A 27,096-nucleotide genomic window follows, 5' to 3' on the forward strand; every position below is an offset into this window, starting at 1 on the left:
AATCTTAAATATATTTACTGTATTCGAAGCATCGTATAAATGTAAAAATTAAAGTTATATCTTTTACATAGCATTAAATTTGTACGCAAGTTATTACAATTTTTGTGTTAAATTTACATTACACAATATTATATACAAAACAATTCTTTATAAATTTCTGTCGTCATTTAAATAAAAATATCATTATGAAATATGTAAGTTAAGTATGATATAATATTAAATGTGATTTATATTCATTTTTTATTTTAATTAAAATTGCAGTCTTGTCTCTTGCAGGGCAATTGTGCTCATTAATATATTTTTATTCATATAATACAATTCTAAAAAATTTAAAGTTAGTATTTTTCCATTATATGATTTATATACTTAGAATCAAGATCGATAAGTAATGTGCACATATATATTTTCCAATTGAAAAGATATGCCCAAAGCATACATACAAAATATACAACCGTCAATTAATGTTGACAGTGTAGAATAATCGCTAGATTATAATAAATTAAATGTATTGTACATAATTTCTTGAAGCCAATATACATCATTTAATCATTATGATGTACAAGCGCAAAAGAGGGATATAATGCTGACATATTCTTTGGTATAACAATTAGATACAAGCTTGTAATTTGAGATATAAATAACATTTGATTATAGTAATACTCGAGGAGCCAATTTTGTACTAATTAGATATAGTATATTTATGCTTATAGATGCGTTTCCTCGTAATTTCATTAAGAAATATTAATCTTAATGTATAATTTTTTTGCCAGCTGACAAATCTTTTAATAACATGCACTACTAGAGCTTATCTCATATACTTGAATATTTTTCATGTCTCATGTTTCTGCAGATTCTGAAATATTCATAATAAATCTTGAAACAAAGGCAGGAACATTTGTTAAAATCGGATCATTCTTGGGCCTTGATAAAATATAGATAAAATTATATCACTGCTATACTCATATCGGTATCTTTATCTATGGTTTCAAATATGACTTTTATGTTACGCTGTTGTTATTAAAAACTTTATTATAGTTATAATATAAATAGTAAAAATGTATTTTTGATTTGCTTATATTATTAATAATGCCTTTATTTTCAGAAAAGTACCATAAATAATGATACCAATTATTATAACATATGCAATAAGATTTCTTGTAACTATTATATAGAATATAAATCTGTAATTGAATATAGGCCTTCTAATGGCATTGATTAATATATGTTTTATATAATCATCATCTTATACATCAATACATACATATATATATATATAGTGTTTTTTAGATAATTAGATGTAAATGTCCAATTGGTTTAATTGATACATATATCAGTGTTCATGAGCCATTATCAATAGAATGGAATTTTGATCATTAGTGCACATTACATTACAGTACACAATATGTATTAAACGAATATATAAAACATTAAATAGTAACGCCTGTCCTCTCCCGCTTTATCATTCTCAAATAATTAAAATTACTTAATACAATTATTTATATGTCGTGCTATATAAAGTGGGAGACAAGCCTGCCAGACTTTCCAATGTAATTAAAGTTAAATTATACTATGCATTCTTAAATAAACATAATTTTCTAAATAAAAATTAAATAAATCTTTCAATTCAAAATAATATCTCATGTTAAAAGCTAAAATTATTACGTGATGTGCAAGAACGAAAATGATTATATATTAAATTGAAAAATATATCTGCTTGTTCTAGAATTAAATCCATCAAAAATATATTGAAAAATGACAACTTCATTTTCATATCTTTAGGAGAATTTGTAAATAAAGACTTTATTAATGCTTCATGATTTTAGTAATTATAACATTTTCGTCTTACAATAATCCTATCTATTTTTTGTTACGTGTATAAGATTATTTCAACTAATAAATACATCAATTGTCGCTTGTTACCTCATGACACGGCATGCGCAGAATTAAATTGTACAAAGTGTGTTCAGATTAAAATAAAGAGCAGGAATAAAGTCAATTCAGATCGGAGAAGGATGAAGCGGTGGACAGATAAGCCCCAGCCCCTAGCAGCACCCACCACCCTGCGCACTACCTTGTCCACCAGTTCCTGCTAAACCTCCAGGACTTGTTGGTGAATGTTGTGGTCCAATCTTAATACCATTTGCCTATGCAATTCAATTGTCATATAGTTTGGAAACATTATTTTGCAAATTATACGTATAAGTTTTTCTTATGTATATAATATTTTACATAAGAGATATTCTTACAAGATTTCCAGAAAATAATGTAAATACAATATAATGTAAAAAAAATTAATATAAAAAAGTAAATAATTGTACATACATATTTATCTCTTATTCTTTATCTCTTTTTACATTGATATGAATCAAACATGCACATCTTTTATGATTTGTATAGATATAAAAATATATTCTTTAACATTATTAAATAATAATAAATTAAAATGTTAGTACAAATAATATAAAAATATGAAATTTTGTGAAAAATAACTTTGCATTTTTAAAGTCTTTTTTTTACTTATATATGTATATATATGTATATATATATATATATGTAAAAAAAAAATTATCTATGCAAAATAATTAGAATTAGACATTACATTAGTGTAATTAATTAGACATTACTATACATACCTCATTATTGATGTCAAAGACTCCCTCCTGTATCTTTTCATATATTTCTTTTGCAGTATTGATGAATGCTTCTTCTACATTAGCTGCAGTCTTAGCACTAGTCTCCATAAAGACAAGACCATGCTCTCGTGCAAAAGCTTCGCCTTCCTCTCTCCTTACTTCTCTTCGACTATCCAAATCACTTTTGTTTCCAATTAACATGATAACCATATTGGAATTTGAGTGTTGCCTTGCATCTTCCAGCCATGTTGTAAGATGATTAAAGGTTTCTCTACGTGTAATATCATATACCAATAGAGCTCCAGCTGCTCCACGATAATATGACCTTGTTATAGAACGGAATGCCTCCTGACCTGCCTATATAAAGTATGAATCATAAAAATAATTAACAATTAATACTCTACTATATATATATATATATATATATATATATATATATATATATATATTTCAAAATTTTGTTTATATACTTGGCAACATTAAAATAAAAAAGATATAAAATATAAAGTTTTATAAAGAATGATTAAAAATATTTTTCTCAATAAGAATTAAAATTTATACAAGTTTCTTCATATATTTATTAATTTGATTAATATTAATTATTAACATATCTCTTGCAGATTATAAATTTCTGCTCATTAAACATTAGCAACATAAAATGTGACAATAAATATATATAGAATTATTAAAAATAATTACAGTATCCCAAATCTGCAATTTAATTTGCTTGCTATCAATGGTAATCATACGTGCACCAAACTCGACTCCTATTGTCAAGTCATGGACTGGCTGAAATCTCTTATCCGTAAATTGAAGAAGGAGACAGGATTTTCCAACTCCTATATAAAAATATCATGGTTTTTAAATCACAATCTTTAACTGTAAAATTCTAGTAAAAAATATTCTTATTATTCTATTAAACATATATATATGTATACAAACTAAAAAAAACTCTTTAATGCTTGTTTTATTTTAATATCTATATTTAATATCAAGTTCTTGTGTAACATATTTACAATATTACATTTATTTTATTTTATTTTTCACATATATTATTTAATATAATAATCACGTGCAACAAATCCATCAATAGTATTACAAAATAAAATTATAGAAATATTTGCATTTATAATAATAAACAATGTACAAAATGTACATATGTATCTAGTTTTATAAATAATTCTGTTATAAAATACGAGCTATTTTTATAGATGTTATCATTGAAATCAGCAAAACGATTTATCAAGTCTTATAGAACTCAAACGATGCGCAATAACAAACCAATCTACAATGCAAAACACATAAAATTTATCGAAAAATACACGCGACATACATATTTAAAGGGGACAAACGCGCTTTTAAGATAAGAGAATCTCCTCATCAGTGGCAATTTTCAAAAGAAAAGAAGACTGGATTTACTATCGTATTTGCGAGTCACTGATATCGCACGCCACGCGAGAATAAAAACAAAGGGGCCCTGTCAAAGATGACGTAGAGCCACGGGATGAAGGTCCCGTTTCGTTGAATGCCTCGTGCGTAACGTGCGCCGTTCATTTACCTGTATCTCCGATAATGATATACTTGAAGAGATACGCGTACGACATTTTTGAAATACGAACTGATGAGACGCGCGAGTAATCCTAGATCCACAATATACACCAGGAAACAGAATACCCTTCTTCTGACTGTCTTATCTCTTCTGCTCCACCATGACGTCACGGAGACTCTTCGGCAAGCCTCGGCGCAGCTCGGATCGCCTTCGACTTTCGATATCCCATATCCCATCACTGTCACTCGCATGGACAATGGACACGTCGTCGCGACGTCGCCTGTTGATTGGCTGCGCGTGGCAGAGAGTGAGATATATATATCGTTTTATATTTAATTTTATATTTCATAAGAATATTGTATACATATATATAAATATTTTTAATAAAAATATGTAAGCATGAAATTTATATACTATATAGATAACTGCTTAGTAATTTTTCTCTTTCACGCATATGACATGCATAAAATGTCAGTTCATGAAAATCGGACTTTAGGAAGTGATCGCTGAGGTCAACCGTCTTGAGAGTGATTTAAAATCAGCTGTTATCTAATAACGAACAGGATTCGTCTCTTCCGGTATGTATATAATAAAATTACATACATATTCTATAAAAATTATAATTATATTTTTCGTATAACGATCTACAGTCAGTAGAACCGCGATATCGCAATTTTTGGATTTCTCTATTGGCGGCAGTGTTTCCTCCCTCTCCGTTTGGCGCTCGCACGTTGCGTCGGTCGCACAATTCGGAATTGTTGCAACAAATACGGCGTGTGGAGTAACGGACATTTTTCACATATCTCTTTAGAAAGGTCAGTGAAATTCTCATCGGAGGAATCGCGCGAGCATCGTTCGACGCGCGTCAATTCGCGAACGCGCGCCAACCACTGCCAATTTTCCGCTGTTTCGCTGAAAATACCGACGACGCTGTGGAATAAATCAGCAAAGTGCCGAACGCTACGTAAAAGCGCGCAAATCCAAGCGAGACAGAGGCCACGACAAATTCAGGTAATGCCAAGTACTAACGTCTTTCTCGAGACGAGAAAAAAAAAATTGGCTCGTTCGAGAACGATAACGTTCGATGTCGTCGAACATTAACCTATACTTATACGCGCGAAGCGTTGCCTTTATTTAACAAACGCCTTCTCGTCAGATTCAGTTAAAATTCTATTGTAACTCGAGGCCGATTATTTTGCTCGCTCGAGAAGTTACTTGTCAACATTGGCAGTCGTTAAAGAGGACAGATAGATCGTTATTCTATAGACTAACACTGGTTCTAAAAACTAACCTTTCTCTCAACTGTACATATATTTTTTGTAGATATAATTCGTGTAATTTTATTCTCTTGAATACACATTTAAACGAAAATGACATTAAGCTCTTGAATTGTAATGAAGTAATAATTTCTGTTTATAGTTGTTGAAATGATATTGATATGAATAATGTAAACCAGATAGAGAATAGGTTAATATTTACTGGAGTATGTATTTAATATTTTTATATTCTATAAGAGAAAAAAGGTGTTTTCTTTGATGATTAATTTATGATTAACTCAGTGTATTTGTGCAATGATAACTTTCAAGTATAGTATATCTTATGTCTTTGATAAAAGGAGTCCTATATAAGCAAACCACCTGTTACATTACGACTTCAGAATAGAATAAGTTAAGAAATATGAGTTATTCATTAATTAAGTATAGTGTTCTTAAAATATTTATATTATACTAGGATTCATTTATCCAGGAAACATATTTTTATTCATAAATAACCATTTTGTAATTTTTTTTTCTAGAGTGATGCATGGAAGAAGATAACAAATCTGGAAATCATGGCGAACAGAAGGGACAAACCTACTGGCTTTGTGAGTAAAATTATTCAACTTTAATGCCAGATTGTTAATTGATTTTTTAATAAAAGAATATTGCAGAAGAAATAAAGATTTTATAAGAGTACAATACAGTAAACTATGTAGCATATAATATCATAAATCAACTTTATAGAAGAAATCTGTTATTATAAAAATTGTTAAAATAATTTATATGTATATATGCAAAACAATAGAAAGATAATACACTATTCCATTCAAAATATTAAAGTCTCTGAAACTTATTGTAATCAAAATTAAAAATAATAACTATTCTAGAATTTAATTAGACCTACTTTAGAGTGTTTGATGCAGTAATTAAATTATTTTAAAACTGGAAACATAAAAAAATAATATAATAGTGTCTTAAAATAATTCTAGACAGATTTGTATTACTTTTAATTTTATAAATATGTTATACAATATATTAATCAATTCTAATATCTTTAGTAAGTAATATATCTTTTCTAATATCTTTAGTCAGTAATATATACCTTTTCTAATATCTTTAGTCAGTATGATATGCTTTTTTTGCATTTCTTATCAGCAAATTCCGTAACGTCATCAATGGTCTACCATTACGCTTTACCGACAGTCATATTGTCATTAAGGTTGAAGCAAGATCGAATGCTACTGATTTCCGATTTTTTCCTATTGTCACACGTATTATCTGTCAGTTAATGAACATTATTTGTGTGGTGATTTCTTGATGTAGCGATAACATGCGAATACATAAAATAATAAGTGCGCGAATTGATAATATTATAAATTGAACACGAAAGAGAAAAAAAAATTGAACTTAGAAAGAGTGAAAAATGTCTGGATCCCAAAAAATCCAAAGAAGAAAAACTTGGTATCACAAAGCCGAGGCCGGAATCGAAAAGGTGAAATAATTCTTTTAAATATCTCTTGATTTTCGAAAACCAATCTTGATACAATTATGAAATTTTCTAGAACAGTCGATTTTAAAGAACATTTGCGTAATATTAAACTTTAAATATTAACTTTAAATATTTATTTGAATTTAAAAATAGAAGATGAGTAATATATAGTTTTGTCACATCGCAATAATAAACCGTAATAATAAATCTTGAAATAGATATATTTTTAATATTTATTAATAGGTGAAATTTGTTCTTGGGAAACGTAATGTATGTGAAAATGATGTGCACGCGAAGCACGAAATATGATAAAACGTGCAATGTAGGATTTCTATAATGATACATACGCCATATGTGGGCATACGCAGAGTTTCCTGTTATGTTATCGTATCTGTCACTCTTTGTATCACTGCAGTGGAAGCATTTAACATACTATCGTTTACATAAAAAGAGTCGCTCTACTTTCCGATTACCACACTTCTTTCTACATTCATCTTTTGCTTTTTTAATTTTTGCTTTAATTTGTATATACGTCGCAAAAATTTCCTTCACGATGATAGGCAGACATTATTCGACTTATAATTCGATTATCTTTGTGATCTTAAACCTGTTATCGCAATATCTTGTTCAGTGATACTCAAACAATGTTCCATAAAAAATGTGCAATAAAAATGTCATAATATTTAGAAAAATAGTATAAATAAAAGTACGTGTCCCTTTTTGTTTCTTAAATCGTATAACATTATTTAGAAATAAAGTACTTAATTAATATTGACAAATTTTATGAAAGTAAAGAAAATTGAGAACCATTGCTTTGTGGTTTAATGCAACCTCCAGTAAAGAATGATATGCGTATGTACTTGATGACACACGCACGAATATACTAGTACATACACACAGTATCGACCTTAGGCGTAGCACAAATTCAAGCTGCATTATAACTTGCACTTTACATCGAATGTCTACCTAGTATAAATTGTCAATGTTATGCCACAAAGTTACGCTTATTAATTTTATCGTCGACGGTCTTTAAATAATTTTTAATAATATGTGGTTTTTACGCGATGTCGATGGTATGTTGAAAGTCTTTGACAGCAAAAACTAAAAAACTACACCTTTCATGCAACATTATGTAGCATTTAGTGTTCAGTGAATAGTGACAACAGTTGATGCAACAGTCAGACGTGTATAAGTAAAATGCATAAAAAAATTGCATTTTATCAATTATATCGCAACAACCAATACAATCCCAGGCACAAATTCTTTATATAATTATGCTTTTTATAAATGGAATTTGTCATATGTGTATTTTTTATTGTAAATTATATTTTTTTATAATTATATTTTGTAATTATATTTTTTAATATAATTATGATATGTAAGATATATCATAGATATGTTAATACCAAACCGGGATTATCTAATCTTTTATATATACGATTCTGACATCATACATTGCAAGTAGTTAAATTTCAAAATCTGACAGATTCATGCGTTAAACATGTGCGAAACATACAGACGCAAAATTAACCGACAAGCGGCCTGACGTTTTCGCGCGAAGACAAAGACGCAGCTTTCAGACATGAAGATCATCTTCTCGGCAAGAGATGCGTAGGTCGAAAAAAAAAAGAAAAGAATCGGCTCACACATTCGACCTCCGTATGTATGTATGCCTATCGGAATTTCGCGTGACACCGTTTCGATCTCTCTTGCTCTCGTGCGGGAGAAGGCCGCTCGGGCGGCCGTTGGCGTCATCGCTCGGCTGTTCGCACAAGTGAGATCATCCGTGTAGCCGTGCGTAATTTTTTTTCCGGTTAATCAGTAATAATTAAAACCACCAGTTAATTCCCGAGGAGCGCGTGAAAAGCGTTGTACATTGCTGATATGCGATGCTTGTGAAGAAATACACACTCACGGAATTGAGGTGATGTGAATAAAAATTGATGCTCGGGAAAATAATTGAGCTGTATTCTACCGTGTAAATAATACCATGTGATAGTTCACTACATTGTACTTTATAATCTTTATTTCTTCTACAATATATCCGTTGGAGAGCTTTTGATCTAACAAATATGATAAATTTATATCTCATTTGCCAGTTTTTAAACTTTGAAAGAGACTTTATCAATTATAGGAGTATATATAGTATTCTCTTAATTTAAGTAAGGTTTTGTCTTTTTTTATTTATAATTCTAATTTTAAATAGAATATAACATTGGTTAAACTATGATTTAAATTAAAGAATTTTTTTCTGCAAACATTTAAGTTAAACGTGCTTATTTCTTTATTTTATTTTAATTATTCGTTTATTTACTAATAATCAGATAAAAAATTATATATATATATATATATATATATATATATATATATATAATGCATAATCAGATAGCACAAATAAGATTTCATACTTTTTCAAGAACTTCTGTCATAGTTTCCTTTTTTCTTCAATTTTTTAAAATGTTTTATTTAAAAAACAATGATAAAATGTGGCTAATTTACAATCTTCTTTTAAAGATTGAATTGAATAAAATCAAAGAAATTTTTTAAATGCTAAAATAATAAAATAATTAAAATATATTTTTTAGCAATTAAATTATTTTATATTTATTTCTTTTCAATGAATTGGTCTGTTAAACAGAATTTTTCTTAATCCCACTATTTGCAGTATTATGGCCGTTTTTAACGACGGTGTGATAGAACAGGTGGCCGTTTATGTTCGTATATAGAGCGTTATATAATGTGACGCCACGCCGAAATGCAGCGATAGCAGCATTTCAAGATATTGAATCCAGAAATTGCAAAATTTGCACTAGAATTCCTTCATCTTTTCTCAATATTTTACTAGGATTATCGTAAATGTTATTTTCAACATTTAATTTGTAACTAAACTACTTATGACATGTGTAAATATTTATTTATTTATCTTTTGCTTACGGTCGTTGCACTACAATGCGTAGTTATTTCGTATGCTCTTTACGTAACAAATTACATAACGTTTTTATCTTTCATGTATATATATCATGATGTAAATAACAATGAAATCGGAGCTCCAAATGAGATTAATATAATTAATCTCGATTTTGTTTTGATCTAGACTATTCGCTGTTGTGCAAATATGTAACACTTTGCAGAAGACAGATAACATTTAAAGATTGATCAAGTTTCCTATTGATCACTTACGTCCATTTGTAAAATACTTGTCATGCATACGTGCTAAAGACGGCATTTGAGATCTTTTCGTGTTAAATCCGAAAACATCGAATTCGTGTCAAGTTTACACCGAGTAATGTCTCGATGGAGATCAAGAAATGTATATCGATCGCAACAGAGAAAACTGTTGTCAACGTCGAGAATAACCTCGGGACATCAACCTCTGAAATATTTACCGTATCAAAATACACATTAATCAGTTATATAAATAACAAATAAAATTTCTTCACAATATGTAAGAAAAATAAAAATATGTCAAAAATCGTCATCAAACTAAATTCATACTTATAAAATAATAAAAATCCATTATTATAATTTCTTAAAAATACAAATGCTAAATAATATAATTTTAATATATAATTAAATTATATTTTGTAACACAATTATAACATTGTGTACAGAGAAAGAGAGAGTAAATTTCCCACAAAAAATATAATTTTTTTTTTTCGTGTTTCTATTGGACGGTATCTCTAAAATATCTTTTTTAATATTAAAATTATTAAAATAATATTTTAAAATATATCTATTAATAACTAATTAACGATATTCAATATTGCTCTACCAAAATGTCGAAATATCTTTAAAATCGTCATTAAGAATAAATCTCTTGTAAATCTCGGTTTATGATGCAGCTGTTTCTGTTTTTCCAAAACCATTTGATCAATGACAAACACAGTTTTTTTTATCAAACTTGTCGAAACCTTGGTCTATTAGGAGCAGTGACGTAGTGGATGGAGCGCATTTCGCGATACGCAAGGATCTACATGATTCACAACAGCGATTTATCCTTTTGGTCGGGGTCAACTACATGATCGGCGTGAAAGGAAGCGGAGAGCGCGGGCGTATAACGAGAAATATATAACGAGAAATTTGAAATTTAATATAAGAAAAAAGAAAATAGTGATTATCAGGAGTTATATAAAATTTTGTTAGTGCTTTCAAAATAAAACAATAGTAATTGAAGTGGAACGGTTAAAATAAAACATCTTTTGTAGCAGACAAAAATATTATGATAAAATAATAGAGCTTTCCTATCAAAACAAAAGAACCGAAAATCTTTCAAGGATCGGGGATATTTATTGAAAGCATGACGTCAGCGGCGCAAGAATAACAATCTGGAATTATAACGTCAAGAGCGAGAAAATAAAGGAGAAAGTCTCTAACATATGCGAGAGAAATGATCTTCCGTTGATAGAACTGTCACATATTCGATGTAAACTTACTATCGCAGGAGCTTCATTGAATGAAAAAAAAAAAAAAAAATGAACTATAGAAAACTAGGACATTAGTATGAATAAGTGTGAAACTACATTTATTAAAACGACGCAAAACAATGAAAATGTGAAGTCGAGTGGCATAATTATGTATAATAAAAAGGTTTAAATTGTCTCTAAAGATTGAAACTTCAACATAAATAAAACAATATGATTTCTAGATGAAAAAATTAATATTTATTCTACAATTATATATGTATATCAGAAAAATAGTGAAAGGAAGAGAAAATTATATGCATAATTTAAATTGTAATTTAAATAATAATTAAATTTATTAAGAAATTAGACAACTCTTGATTTTATAATAGGTTTGAATTTATTATCTTTAAGAAATTATTTTACATATTAATAAAGCAACATAAATATAACATTTGGACAAAATTATTTATTTAAATTTAAGTTGTCAGAAACTTTATCATTGGTTTTCTCGATGCCGATATCATGGATTACATGTAAGGAGATAGTTCACACGAGAGGATATTATGATCCTGATTCTAATCCTCTTTGGTTCACGTAATTTACACGCGGCTCGTTGTTGGCTGACATTGATGTAAATGTCCACGCGCGGAAAAGGAGTCAGCCTTTTAATTTAGCACGCTTCTTACGAATTTCAGGTCCGGTGAGCTTGTTTTTGATAAGCGGTCACCGTAGAGAAGATACGGTTCCACGATACGAGCGTACCGTAAGAATACGCGCTGGGACGTCCGACGCGATCTTTTGGTTTCTTTAATTCCACCACACGATGCCGTTATGTTAATCTTACGTTACGGTCTAACTGTACCGACTTTATATACGTATATATGCACGCTCATAGCATACAAGCGCACACACACGAGCGAATCGAAATAACAAGTCATCGATCAGCTATTATGAAATTGCAAAATTTGACACAATAATAAATTGATTGGATTTTCTTTTAATTCTTCTTTTTCTCTTTAAATCTTTTATTCTTCTCAATTACAAAATATCGAATACAGATAACATACAGCATCATAAGCTCTTTCGATCTGCAGTGTCTTTTTTTGACTAGATATTAATTTTTTTAATATGGAATACGTAAAATTGTTTTCGAGTAATAACTTTAATTAAAAATTTAACAATCTTTATTCTAAATTTTATCTTTATTCTAAATAATTTTGATATTAAATATATTTTATTTTTATTTAAAATTTTTTTTATATAAATATTACTATTAATAGAATGTTTTTCTATCTAATCTTTAATATTGAAAGAATTTTTATAAACTTTAATATTGAAATTAAAACAGATTTTTGCCAAGAAAAATTGTAATTTGCAAGAAACATGAAACGAAAAAAAAAGTATGGAATTTGGAATATTTGTACTTATATACAAAGACATGCATATATAAAAGAGAAAAATATATATATAAAGTGAATTATGAGCATGAAGACAGTTGTAATTTTTTATCAAAAATCTGTCGTTTGAATTAACGGACGAACTTTCTATAATAGCGATAATTCCGGATTACAAATCGTTCTGTCAGATCTAACCGTAAATGTGCTGCTACAATCATTGCTCTTATTTAAAGCTTATATTTAAAAAAATGTATTTTTACGCAACGATTATTTAAAGATCTACGAAATATATCCAGAAATAACTTTACTTTTAATTTTTTAGGATAACTGTGAGATTATTATTTAAACTTACATTATTTCTCTGCGTGGGAAAAGATAATAATAATGAATTAAAATTAACATAAAATTAAAATAATAATTAATGAAATAAGGGAGAGATAATAAATATAAAATAAAATAAATATAAATAAGTATAAATAAATATAAATAAAAAAATAAATATTTAATTTCTAATTAATAAAAAATAAAATTTTATCTTTGATTGCAGATTCAATGTCTAATTTATGAAGATTATCAGATATACAAAAAATAACTGATTTTATTTGTGTATATAAATAATTCTCAGCAAAATAAAAGTTCCATTATCAAGCCTTGTTTCGAGAAAAAGTAAAATTGAAGCTTTATATAACTGCAATGCTAATATGTTAATTAAGCTAATGGAGGAAAGTGAAAAGGTTGTCTGGTCACATTCTCTACATAGTCTCTCTAATATAAGGAAATATCATGGTTAGTTTATTTTTATCACTTTTTGTGGGATTGGATCGAACTGTGTGTCTCAAATAATAATGTATTTAATGATTCGGGTTCGTAACGAAAAATGCCGGGGAAGGGATGAGTTCGCATGCATTCAAGCACCGTGGACCGGCATGCAATCTCCAGTCAGTCTGTCGCTGTTCTTCTTCACGTGCGGTTCTTTTCGATCGAGTCTCCTTTCGCTAAATTATTCGAATTCCTTTTTGACAGTTCGTGAGTGTCATAATTAAAAACATTACATTACATTTGACAATTGTTGTCATAAGAATACTTCGAATAAAGAAATAACAGTGATAATTGAATTGTGATAATTTGATGAATACAAAATCTTGCAATATTTGGAAAATATCGCAAATAACACGAGTTCTTCAGTCATTGAAAAAAATCGCGTTCTTAAGCAAAAATTTGTTTAAAATATTTTCGTGAATATTAATAATTTCACGTTATTATTAATGCTTATTGATGAATACACTCTGTTGATATTATTAAATATTATTTAATATTAATCCTGACAAATTCATCTTTTCAATCTTTTTCGATGGAATGACTATCCTTTCGATCTTTCAAAATCTTTTTCTCGTAATTTATCGGTCTAACAGCAGAGAGCTTCATCTACTACGATCATGATATTTATTTAACCTGCGTTAATTTGCTCAACTAATCAATTGCGACACACCTGTACATATGTCACTTTTTCATTTTCCTATGACATTATTAAAACGTACGTGTAACAGTCTGTTTTAATCCGAGCGACTAAATTATTCGTATTTGCGAGCACATATACATGGCTATGGTGCTACAGTGATTGTCATAGACGTGTGCACGGAAACGTCAACCGGTATTTCCGCCATAAGGAATAACGCACGTTCGAAGCTACTGGATGCGTGAAAGCCGATAAAAGCCAGCTCTGCTGGCACAATGTGAGCTGAAAAAAAAATTATTCCTTTCCACTTCGTGACATTTCAAAGCATCGTCCCCAATAAAAAAATTACAAAAAATACGTGAATAAGTGTCGCGTGTGGGTTTACCTAAAAATAAAAGTGCGTCCGTCACGTCTCTCGAATCAGCTTGAATCTGCGACCTTTACGCGCGTGTCTGATGTGAGTCATTCGTCGCCATTCGTCGAAGAATCAATTATCTTTGAAGTGTCATCGCGAACACACGCGTTGCAATGATCACGGATTGGGTAAGCCTTTGTTTTAATCAGGCATTAATTTGATATTAAAAAATACTGGCAGTTCTTACAGCTACGCAATCAAATTAAGAGTTAAAAATAGCCTAAGTTTTATTTCGATAAATTTAAAATAATTTTTGAGTCTTCTGAATTTATAAATATGTTTGATAGCCATGTTAAAAAAATAAAGAAAAATTTTTAAAATTTAGTAAAATAAAATTAGAAATGTAATTGCGTAAAATATTGCGTAAAATCATTTGCTCAGCGTTTTATTCGCAGATAAATAATAATTATTAGTCAACTATTAATATTATGTTAGAGACTGCTATGTCATCCTATATATTATGACAACTCGCGAATTTGTGATATCGAAAACGTCATCCTAGATATCTACTATGAATTGCACTACTGATGCGGAGTTAATAATTATCAGATAAAATCTTCTAGAATTTTCGCAATGCCGTATTTTCTTAATCAAATGCTAAAGTTGATACGAGACAATACTGTTATCATTTATTGTGGATGTTCAGTATTTATCATAGCGAAAAAATGAAAAAAAGATTTGACGGTGATTCGTGCACATATATAGCCTTCGTTCTTTAACTGTATTATCCAACAATCGAAGAATCTATAATAGCGATAATTAATTTGACACGCGTGTGACTTTTCGTTACGTTCGCATGCTTATTATGATTCGTAACTTTTGTGGTCGCGCCGATCGAGCCTCGATTTCGGTGCGAAATATTCTTCAGACTTTAATAAAATCGCGGCAAGTCGGTTTAATAGTCGGCTGGACACGACGTGGCAAATGTTTTCCGGTGGCTTCTTCCTTAACACCTTTATGCAACAAATGCGTAGCGTATCGTGCAAACGCGTGTCCAGTTATTTCGCGGTAAGTGAATGGAGTAATTGCTTCCATCTCCGTGCGATTTCGTGTCATCCCGCAATAAATTTAACATATTTCCAAGCATATTACTGAATTACGTACGAGCACGAATTGTGTGCTGCTTGAATGATTATGTCATCGTAAAATGTAATGCTCGAATAGCACATGTGTTACCGCACAGAGAAAACATTTACAATTGAACTGGGGTATCGGAATGTCGCTTATTAAAAACGTTCTTTCGGACCGATGGAATTAGCATTCGATTCGAGGTTTCATCTCTCAGATCCAACATTTACTTTTGTTTATATAGATCCTAATTTCCAAAGACCACCTTGTATAAATTTCTGCTGTTACTTAAATTTATAAGATATTTGTTTTCACAAATTAGATTTGTCAGATCCTCAATTCTTCCATCCTTCCATCTCTCACAATGCATAAATATTTTTTTATATCAAAATTCTTATCTTATGCAGACAGAAATGTTTATTACTATCTGAAGGAATAAATAAAGAATAAATAAAATCTTGATAATGATATTTAGTATAGCATAATGATAGTAAAGCGAAATTGCATTGGAGATAGCTTTCTCTTTGTTACATAAAAACACGAAGAACTGATTATGGTGCTATCAAGTGAGTTAATTTTTAATAAATTATTAATAAACGTTTTCTCTAAAATGTTGGCGTAAAATTACTGTTACAGTTGGACACATGGTTCGGTCGACCGAAAAAAGCCGGTCGCGGGACTGGGACGCGTGGCTATTCGGGCAGCAACACCATGCCCAGGCCACATTCCGGCGACGACATCAACGAGATCGAACAACAGCGTTGCATCATCGAGAGGATGGATGAGGAGACAGTGAACGACAGATTCGAGGAAATGCTAGTGAGTGCACATGGGACATATTTTATAAATACATATATAATAATTCTAATAATTAAATTCATATCTTATCGTCTAGCTTAAATATTAGAAAATACGCATAATTAATTTCTTATTCCTAAATTTTATGCAGTAATTATTTAATAATAAGATATTTCTTAATTGTATCGAAAATATCGAATGATATTTAAAAAAAAACAAAGAATAAATTATTGCTATCTTTTTGTTTAGGCCAATATGAATCTAACTGAGGAAAAGAAAGAACCCTTGCGCCAGCAATCGGAGTCAAAAAAGAAAGAGATGTTGGTATTGCACTACAAAGGCAGTATACAGGAGAATCGATCAAAATTCGACAAGCCGGCAGACTATATACAATATCTGGCGCAACCCGATTTAAGTGTCAACAAGATCTACAATTGCATCGAATCCCTCAGGATCGCGCTCACTAACAATCCGCTCAGCTGGGTGCAGGAGTTTGGCACTAAAGGGCTCAAGCAAGTTTTGGCTACTCTCAATGAGTGTTATCGAAAGTAAGTGAGTTTTACGCACTTTGAAAAAGATGTTCTGTAGCGTTTAAATTAGTCGTTGAATGTACGATTAATTCTCTAACGATCGATATTGTTCTATTCCAGTGCCTTCATATATTATGATAGGTAATTCACGTAAAAGTACTATTTGCTTGAATGTTTTGCGATATTATATATTATTATTTTACATTAATTTTTTTTCAATTGCCTATGTTACATCTGATGAGAACAAAATGTTGCTAGTAATAACTAAAAAGTAATAAGTAAAATTAATTTTCAAAAAACGCAAGATTTCCATTATGAAACAGTTTAATTACTTTATTTGTGCCATTTAGCAAAAAATATTTCTAATTTTTATTCAATAATTATTCAATTTTATTTTATTTTTGCATGATACGCATCCTGCTTATGAAGAATATATTATATTACGAAATCTATGTGCATCTTTATTAATGAAAAAATAATTTGTTTTTCCTCAGTGACAACCGTTATGAGCGAATACAATACGAATGTATTCGTTGTTTAAAGGCAATCATGAATAATACCGTTGGTATAAAAGAAATGTTGGCTCATCACGAAGCTCTTACGATCGTAGCCAGATCACTGGAGCCGACGAAACCGTCCGTAATGTCCGAAGCTGTAAAGTTACTCGGCGCGGTGTGTCTCATATCGAGCGATAGTCACAAAAAAGTTTTAGATGCAATTACTATGAACGGCGAGTTCAAAGGTCGGGAAAGATTTTTGCCGATCGTACAAGGGTTGATGAATAAAAAAAATGAAAATTTAAGGGTACGTTTTGTTTAATTGTACAACAAATTAATTGAAAGATTTATGGAATTCGTGTTTAGTAATAATTTTTAATGATGTATTTTTAATGAATGTGTTTTAATGATAAATCACTGCGATGTCATTATATGAGCGCGAAAATTTTTAGTAAGTCGCTATGTTTCTCCTTTATTTTTATATATATTCAAAAAACGTTTATTTGTTCATTACAATCATTACAAATAGGATATTATGTCGTAGGTAGTATGTCTTCAACTCATAAACTCGATAATATCGTCCGCCGAGGATCTAGATTTTCGCTTACATCTCAGAAATGAAGTAATGCGAGTCGGTTTAGCTGACATTCTCGAAATGTTAGAAAAAGATGAGTCGGAAGATTTGGCGACGCATTTAAAAATTTTTAATGATCACAAAGAGGAGGATTATGAAGAATTTGTACAAAGATTTGACAATGTACGTTTAGAATTAGACGACGTTAATGACTGTTTCGAAGTAGTTAAAAATATGGTAATGGATACTACTGCTGAGCCATACTTCTTATCTATACTTCAACACCTTTTATTTATTCGAGATGATGCTTTGGTTCGGTAAGTAGACAATTGTATTTTACTTTCACTTTCGCAATGTTATCAACGAATGATTATATCCAAATCTATTTATCTTTCATATAATGTCGCAACTTTATTTATTTTGCTTACTTTTTAGAACGGCATATTATAAACTTATCGAGGAATGTATATCGCAAATCGTATTGCATCGTTCAGGCTGTGATCCAGATTTCAGCGCGACGAAGCGCTTCCAGATTGACGTACAACCGTTAATCGATACCCTAGTCGAGAAATCACGGGCTGAGGAGGAACGCCGGTTGGTAGAAGTAACGCAAAAGCTAGAAGAAGCTATAGCTAGTCGACAAGAAGCCGAAGCGAAGCTTCAGCATGCGGAAAACAAGATCAAGGAACTGGAGCAGGGAACGGCAAAGTCTGGCAACTCTGTAAGTATATATCCATATTGATATATTGAGTCTTTCTTTAGACACATGTAGTTCTTATCTTATAATATCAATTTGTCATGAATGGTTATAGAGAACTGCTATATGTCCGCCTCCACCACCTATGCCAGGCATAGGCGGATCACTGCCACCGCCACCACCTCCTCTTCCCGGTGGTTTTGGTCCACCTCCACCACCAATGCCCGGCATGACATGTCCACCTCCGCCACCTATGCCTGGCTCGAAAGGACCTCCACCTCCACCTATGCCTGGAAAGGGAGGACCTCCGCCACCACCAATGCCAGGGATGGGTCCTCCACCGCCACCAATGATGGGAGGATTATCTCCACCGACTCAAATACAGGTTTTGCCTCCCGGACTAAAACCGAAAAAGAAGTGGGAGGTAGACGGACCACTAAAAAGAGCGAACTGGAAGGCGGTATGTGTGATTATGTTACATTGTTTGATCAAATTGTTATGATAGAAGATACAATATTTATTTGAATTATTTTTTAAGTGTATTTTCTGTTAAATAAATCTTTTTGCACAGATTTTGCCTCATAGATTAACAGAAAAATCATTTTGGACAAAAGTACAAGAAGATAGATTAGCTAGTCCAGAAATATTGGATGGCCTCGCGCAAAAATTTGCATCAAAACCAAGTGGGAAAAAAATGGACGATGTTGTTGATAAGTAAATTTCATCTTATTGATTATAATTTTTATTTTAATATAGAAAGTCGATAAAGCTTACTGTATACGCAGGTCAGCAACAACGAAGAAAGTAAAAGATCTCAAAGTTTTGGACAGTAAAGCGGCTCAAAATATATGTATACTTCTTGGTGGCACACTAAAGCACATGCCTTATACAGAAGTAAAAAGATGCTTATTTAGATGCGAGGGACCAGTTATCTCTGATAATATATTGCAAGGATTAATTCAATATTTACCACCACCGGATCAATTATCGAAGTTACAGATGTACAAGGACCAGTACAATGATTTGACTGAAGCGGAGCAATTCTGTGTTACAGTAATTCTACTTGATTTTTTTTATACAAGTTATTATATTTGAATTTATTATACTAAATATAAAATTGATAAATATGACGTTATAGATATCTACAATAAAAAGGTTACTGCCCAGATTAAGATCATTAAGCTTTATGTTACGATATGAAGAGCTGGTACAAGATGTGAAACCTGACATAGTAGCAGCTACAGCAGCATGTGAAGAAGTGAAGAATAGCAAAAAGTTTGCACGGATACTCGAATTAATATTGTTACTCGGCAATTATATGAATTCCGGTTCCAAAAATGGCCAAGCATTTGGATTTGAAATTAGCTTCCTTACAAAGGTTTATTTCATAATATATGCCACATATATCGCTTATCGTTGATATAAGTCGTTTTATAATAATAGAAGTCATATAGTTTTATTATAATAATTTTTTTTCAGTTAACTAGTACTAAAGATATCGATAACAAACAAACTCTTATGCATTATTTGGTGGATACGATAGAAAGAAAATTCCCGGAATGTCTCAACTTTATTGAAGAATTGGCACATGTAGATCGCGCTAGCCGAGTATCTTTGGAAAATGTTCAGCGGACATTACGTCAAATGGAAACCAATATTCGTAATCTCGAACAAGATCTTTCGAATGCCAAGGTTCCACAATGTGATGAGGACTTCTTTATAGATGTTATGAAAGTATCCTTTACCGTTTCTTTGCTAATAATAATCATTAATGTCTTTAGATATTGAATTAATGACTTTAGATATTGAATTGAGACAAAAATATTTCCTTGACGAAGCCACTTTGTAGCCATTCGCCAAGAAAGCCAGGGAATCTTACGAAATCTTGCAGAATATGTTTAAAAATATGGATTCCTTATACACGGACATCTCCGAATTTTTTTCTTTCGACAAACAAAAGTACACTATAGAGGAATTCTTCGGCGATATCAAAACGTTCAAAGATGATTTCTTGGTAAATACGCGTGAATTCGGACTGCACCATTATTGAATCGGTACTTAACGCTATGTTCTCACCGTAGCAATCACAGAAGGAGATAATAAAACTGAAGGAAGGCGAGGAAAAGCAGAGACGAGCAAGAGAAGCGCGCGAAAAAGCGGAAGTGGAAAAGGCGGCTCGAGCCGCACGCAAACGCGCGTTAGTCGATATGAATGCACACGAAACGCAGGAAGGCGTTATGGATAGTCTGATGGAAGCATTGCAGACTGGATCGGCCTTCAGTCGACCGGATCAACGACGCAAACGGCAGACGCGTGTAGCTGGTGGTAAGTTCTATAGAACATACATCTGGAGACGAATAGTGAAGAGGGATCAAGCAGCTCAATCGTTTACTAATACTTTATCGACTAAGCTAATGTACGAATATGAAAATGTAACTCCAACTCAGACTGTGCGACACGATATAATTTCGAACAGGATTATGACTAAATTATGTACGACGGATGATTCGAGCTTTATCACACCGGAAGAGAATCAGGAGCTGTACAAGCGTATGTTGCTAGACGAGGCCAAAAAAACACCTAAGCAGATAAAGCGTTCGCCTAGAGTCACATTCTTTCAGAAAAAAAGACAATGTAGCCGTTGTAATCTTCCGTTTTATACAGCGATGCCAGTATTCGATGAAACACCGAAAAGAGATATTTTGTTAAAAACAGTTACGAACTTCGAGTCCAGACGCATTAATATTGATTGGGAATTAAGCCCGTTAGTCGGTGAAAACGTCTCTCTTAAACGAGCACATATAATTAGTCCGGTCAAACAAAAACGCGTTGTAGTCAACAAGATACGCAAGAGAAATAGCATTGTGCGCCGCGCTATATTGAATCGTAAACGTATACACGCGAGCAATAAAAGTGCAAAACGCTGTAGATTGCGCTATTCTTTGCAAAGTCCACCTAATATGAGTAGTACTATGCCACCGGTCATGAACTCGTCAATTATAAGTTCGAATTCCATAAAAAGTGCAAAAATGTCAAGAACAATCGATGGTTTTCATACTAGAATACTTAAAGCAGCATATACTCCGATAAAACTTTTAAGGTCGAAAAATTTTGAAAATCTAACGCGACATAATGAAACTCAAAACATATTAGATATGAAAAATAAATCTTTAAACTCCAGCATATCTACACAGTTTTTAAGTACCGATCAGATAATTAACGCGCAATCGCCATTATTAATTGAAATGAGTGGAATTACATTATTATCGGAAAATAGTCCATTGCATTTAATAAAACCAAATTCTATTTATACTGAAAAGAACAATCTGAATATATCTGGGAAAACGTTTGAAAAACTCACAAATACGTACGAGCCATTTGTTTTGAAAGCAAGCAGTCCAAAAAATAATTATCATAAAATGAAAAAACCAAAAGATAGATTATGGAAAAAGAAATGGAAATTTTGGCAGGCATCTAACATAAGCACTATATGATATAATTATGCATTATATTAAAACTGGATAAGACTAATATCAAAAATGCAAGAAGACTGATAAAAGAAAAAAAAATATATTTTTGGCTCTAATATTACAAAGATATATACCAAAAACACTAATATATTCTAGAAATCATTATCTGAGTTTTTCAAAATATGTTATGCAATAACTTATCTCAAAACCATGTCTCTTGTTGCAATGATATTTTCACATTATAATTAATAATAATTTTAGAATACAATGTATGAGAATAATTATTTTTCACTAATTATATTAATTTAAGATTGTTTTATGCTTTGTTTGCATCTAAAATAAGAAAATTTTATTTTTAATGGGATGTACAATATAAATGACTCGTTTATCTGTGGGTATGTAATTACATCTAAACAGTATATGAGCCATACAAGCTATTCAAGACTGATAATTGTGATACATACTGTGACCTGAGAACTTGTAATATATTCACGTAGCATTTTATTTAAATACATCAAATGCCTCAGGCAAACAAGAATGAATATTATAATATAATAAAAAAGATATTTTTAGTTTTAAATTTTATATATCATATTTAACACATGCAAATATACTGATGAAAAAAAAAATAAGAAATACGAGAATGCAATAATAACATTATGAAAAGATTTCTGTTATTTCGATTATTTGCGTATCTACATTGTAGAGTTTAATGAGATTTAAATGTAATTTTCCAAATTTTTCTAATATTGTTATTCAATAATGTATTGCGATATTAAAGTGAATTTTCAGTTCTTCCTAATAATACTTTGGTTTATAAAAAAAAGTTCATATTATTCTTATGATTGTTAATGTATACCTTTTTTCTTAATTTTCAATTTTAAATATGACAAGACATTCAAGTTTTTGTTACAAATAATGTATTACAGACTATTTTGTATAAAAACACACACATATATATATATATAATTAAATATAATAATGAGTTACTTTTGCTTGCCTCCATGTTGTTTTCCTCGATATATTCATTGTATATTATTTAATATATATTCTATGAGATGCTTAGATAAAAACAATATATAGAAAATAATCTTCCATTTCTATCTTGCAATAATTGTATAAGATTTAAGAACTTTTTGATAAAGCAAATAATTTTTTTCGAAATATTACACTTTGTTCTGGTATGGTGCACATAAATTCTACTATCTTTGAATAGTATCAAGCCTACTGTAATGAGTTCAATCCTGTTTTAATTTTGCAGCGGAAAGGAGAGCGCAGTTAAATAGGAGTCGATCACGTACCGGATTAGTCGGATCTGGTTTACTAGGAAGAGAACTTTCGACGTAAGTACTATTAATGCAAAAGTAATGCTTACTGGGCAAACAAGGCACACTTGAATCACATGCTTGGTTTCTTACATGTATATTACATGCGCTTTAGAAATAATATTCACTCATATATCCGGAAAGTAGAAAATATAATTATCACTAATATAATTTCGAGTTAAAAAACGCAGTAGCGCCTAGTACATCTATTATTTACATATGAATAATGAATTATATCCGCATATATTACCACAAAGTACAGAATCGTATAATTTATTTTGATTTTACTAATTATATTCATATATTTTTTTTATCTGGCGAATAATATGGTACACGTTTATGGAAAATAGATGAGAAGATCTCCAATCCGATTTCTAATATAATAATAAAATAAAGAATATAATATTTCTGAAAATATTAAGTGTTATAATTGACTCACGTATTTTTTGTGATAGCTAGTGTTTGTTGACATTTAAGCTTCTTGAATATCTACGTGTGTAAATATACTCATTGCCATATGTTTATCCATTGTTGTTGCAGAGAGCTTTTAAGTTCGGCATAACGTACTGGAAAGTATTCAGTTTCCGTCCTAACTCGTTACTGTGATGATTTTACACATTGTATATCGTTGGAACAACAAATGGGGAATATCAAGTGGCACGATAAATCGATATCATAAAGAGGATAATGAAGAAGAGCAAAACTTCAAGTTTCAGTGATTCTCCGGCATAAATCAAATTTTTGTATTGGCGAGATTTCTCAAGTTCGAATCGCGAGTGAAACAAATATTCGCGAGTGTGTCTTCCTTACATATTTAAACATATTTCAAATATAGCTATATTGTACAAAAATATAATTAACACATCTATAGGACGTAACGATACTAGCGTCAATATTCGATAAAAAAAGTGCGCAAAGATTTATTTCGGAGAGACGGTGTAAAATATATTTAGCGCCAGTAAAGCGCACTTGTAAATACGCATACGTAAAAACTGGCGACGAGTTGGCAATTTATTAAAATTGCTTGCCGGTGCGATGTACAGATACACTTTCTTATCGAAACTTTAGCATTTTTTTACTAATATCTTTGGACGAATCAGGCGATAGATTTGCATTTATTTATATACGTTAATTACTGTAAATATACATATATATATATTTCTCATTTCGAGAGTTGTCGCAATTCGAGATTATATGACACTATGAGATGTATTTGTATAAAGATTATTTACCTTTGTAGTAACTTTTTGTTTACTACAGAAAATAGTTATGTAACAAACATACGCCTTTTTTGGCGTATAACAATATTTTGCATGTAATCGGAAATTATTGCACGAGCATAAGGTTCGTAATTATCATTTATTTCAACATTATGAAATGAAAATAATAATGGCGATTTATCTATAATTATTCTTTTCCTGGCCGATAAACAATGACGCAAAGCATAATTTGACGTTTGCGTCATCTATTGCTCACATATAATCCTTGATAAAGATATTTTCAATAATAATAAATATTCAAAACATTTTTCTGCAAGATGAAAAATTTGTACACTGGGCGCACAATTCTGCGACAAACTTTAATAATAATTTTTACCCGTTCTAAAAAAAACACATTTGCATATTTTACAATGCAAGTACTTCACTACTGCTACACATTTATCTAGCAAAAAACTGAAACTACTTTTAAGAGAAATAGCTAATTCGATGCAACGTTTGCATTTTGTGATAATTAATGCTTGATAATATAGGTTTGCGATATTTGAATCGATACTTTCGATAGCGATGAAAGAAACTCAGGGAGGGAAAGAGAGAAAGAAATGGAAATCTTGGAAAACGGATATGTGAACATTACGGATTCAATTATGGCAATAGATAACATGCGACATAAAATATATAATTATATTGTCTATTATCACGTTTATATAAATAAAATAAAAAGATAGAAATATTAAAAAGTCAAAATCGCGCGAAATTAATCAATGTAAATTGTAAAATAACAGAATAGATTGCAATTTGTTCACTTTTTACATGCTGGATTCGCAATGTTGACAAAAAACCGATTACCATCTTCGACGATGGGTGATAGGTATTCGAGTAGGCTAATGTATATCATAACATCACAAGCGAAACGCATGTAAAAAATAATTCCAAATGCAATGTGAAAAATAATGTCAATATCGCGCGCTTGAAAAATTTTACTGCCTGAATAAGAGCGGAATCGCATCGTTTAGTTAATTAGCAAGTAACTGCGTGCCACGCGGTGGGGTAACTATGCCAGGCACGTTCGAAATGTCTAGCGAAAGGCGACGTAACGAGCCGGTTCCTCAAGCCGCAAAAAATCACGGAAATATCTCTACGCATTCTCTGCGCGGCGCGATTTTCGAACTCGTTCCATGTGTACATTCTTTTGTATATTATCCGCGAAAACGTAAAGCGTTACGTGGACCATCTTAAACGCGTACATATATATTCCAATACAGTTTTTATATATATCGAACGATATTCATGGAAAGAAAATAAAGAGAGAAAGCGCGCGCGTCAGCTGCATTTCCTCGAAGTAATTATATGTGCCTGTAGAAAATACGGCGGAAATTGAAAACACATTGCCTATAGATCGAATCTCGTAATGAACGAATTATTTGTTAATATTGTAGTTAAATACGTAATTTAAGAATTTATATTAATAAGTATCCATCTCTGTATCTATACTGTGAATACGCGGATTTATAAATAATATTATAAATATTATTATTATTATTATATTAATTGTGTATCTGTTATTTCTCAACATTCTTCAGCATCGTGTCATCGTAAGGTATTCACTGATTCAATATATCCGATGAGAATAGAAATCATCGATGACATTATGTCATATATTGTGTTCATAAATTTACACACGCTCTTCAATTTAAAGCTAAATAATTTATAATGATAATTAAACATATTTCGATTTTATTTCTTCGCAAAGATAAAAAATAGATATTTTATTCTGTATATTGAAATCTGTTTCATCGTTAGATAATTCTCGCGCAGTCAAAGTCCATCACATCGAACGTGTTAACGTCTTGAATATCAAGAGAAATCGAGGGAACGTGAGCGAAATTGTCGGTCGCGAGCAGCTATGACACGCAATCATGCGTGCATTACACGTGATATCGATCGATCATGTTTAAGAAAAACATATCTTGATCGTTCACCTGTTTTACGCCGAAGTTCTCTCGTTCTTTAATTTTTTTTTTTTTCATTTCTAAAGACGCGATCCAGTTTTTCTTATATACTTGCATAATCTTCTCAACTCCATTGCAATTTACATTTAGTGCAAACATTGTTTTATAGTAGTGACAATATCTGTTAAACCTGAAATTAAAATATATAAAATGACAACAGCTTTGCATTTAGCTTTAAAGTTATTTAAATAAATAAATAAATATGTATATATATTTTTATTTATTTATTTATGTATATTATGTAGCTTATAAAAATTTGAAGTATTTTAATAATTTTCTATACACTATTATTCTATAAAGAAATTGA

At 30.7% G+C, this 27,096-nt stretch overlaps 2 protein-coding genes across 7 annotated transcripts; one reads left to right on the forward strand and one right to left on the reverse strand.

Moving 5' to 3' along the window:
- Positions 1-386: 386 nt before the first annotated feature.
- On the reverse strand, positions 387-4,363 carry LOC126858020 (ras-related protein Rab-2). Its single transcript, XM_050608028.1, has 4 exons — positions 4,192-4,363; positions 3,333-3,472; positions 2,634-2,990; positions 387-2,144 (listed from the first exon to the last, which is right to left on the reverse strand). The coding sequence occupies exons 1-4, from the start codon at positions 4,235-4,237 to the stop codon at positions 2,043-2,045; spliced, it is 645 nt and encodes a 214-aa protein (XP_050463985.1). The 5' UTR covers positions 4,238-4,363; the 3' UTR covers positions 387-2,042.
- A 283-nt stretch (positions 4,364-4,646) lies between these two features.
- On the forward strand, positions 4,647-26,320 carry LOC126857988 (protein diaphanous). Of its 6 annotated transcripts, none has more exons than XM_050607955.1 (15): positions 4,647-4,760; positions 4,994-5,193; positions 5,978-6,046; positions 16,306-16,488; positions 16,717-17,015; positions 17,492-17,801; positions 18,039-18,385; positions 18,504-18,789; positions 18,881-19,225; positions 19,337-19,479; positions 19,551-19,818; positions 19,904-20,143; positions 20,245-20,499; positions 20,615-20,779; positions 20,847-23,064. In XM_050607955.1, the coding sequence occupies exons 3-15, from the start codon at positions 6,014-6,016 to the stop codon at positions 22,257-22,259; spliced, it is 4,287 nt and encodes a 1,428-aa protein (XP_050463912.1). In that variant the 5' UTR covers positions 4,647-4,760; positions 4,994-5,193; positions 5,978-6,013; the 3' UTR covers positions 22,260-23,064. The 6 variants fall into 6 exon arrangements, with proteins under 6 accessions (XP_050463912.1, XP_050463913.1, XP_050463911.1 ...); XM_050607960.1 differs by lacking the exons at positions 4,647-4,760; positions 4,994-5,193; positions 5,978-6,046 and adding exons at positions 6,708-6,933; positions 23,497-23,578; positions 24,101-26,320 and having other exon boundaries at positions 20,847-21,090; XM_050607956.1 differs by lacking the exon at positions 4,994-5,193 and having other exon boundaries at positions 4,676-4,760; positions 20,847-23,080.
- Positions 26,321-27,096: the final 776 nt, after the last annotated feature.

The sequence above is a fragment of the Cataglyphis hispanica genome, chromosome 23, assembly GCF_021464435.1.
Source record: "Cataglyphis hispanica isolate Lineage 1 chromosome 23, ULB_Chis1_1.0, whole genome shotgun sequence".
Taxonomy (NCBI): domain Eukaryota; kingdom Metazoa; phylum Arthropoda; class Insecta; order Hymenoptera; family Formicidae; genus Cataglyphis; species Cataglyphis hispanica.

Bases quoted from the DNA above. Each gene is read 5' to 3' on its own strand.
- LOC126858020 (XM_050608028.1), bottom strand. From the start codon at position 4,237: ATGTCGTACGCGTATCTCTTCAAGTATATCATTATCGGAGATACAG. The intron at 3,473-4,191 runs GTAAATGAACGG...ATTTTTATATAG, and splicing joins TATCATTATCGGAGATACAG to GAGTTGGAAAATCCTGTCTC. The intron at 2,991-3,332 runs GTAATTATTTTT...TACTTTATATAG, and splicing joins AATTGCAGATTTGGGATACT to GCAGGTCAGGAGGCATTCCG.
- LOC126857988 (XM_050607953.1), top strand. From the start codon at position 6,865: ATGTCTGGATCCCAAAAAATCCAAAGAAGAAAAACTTGGTATCACAAA. The intron at 6,934-16,305 runs GTGAAATAATTC...TTACTGTTACAG, and splicing joins CCGAGGCCGGAATCGAAAAG to TTGGACACATGGTTCGGTCG. The intron at 17,802-18,038 runs GTACGTTTTGTT...ATTATGTCGTAG, and splicing joins AAAAAAATGAAAATTTAAGG to GTAGTATGTCTTCAACTCAT.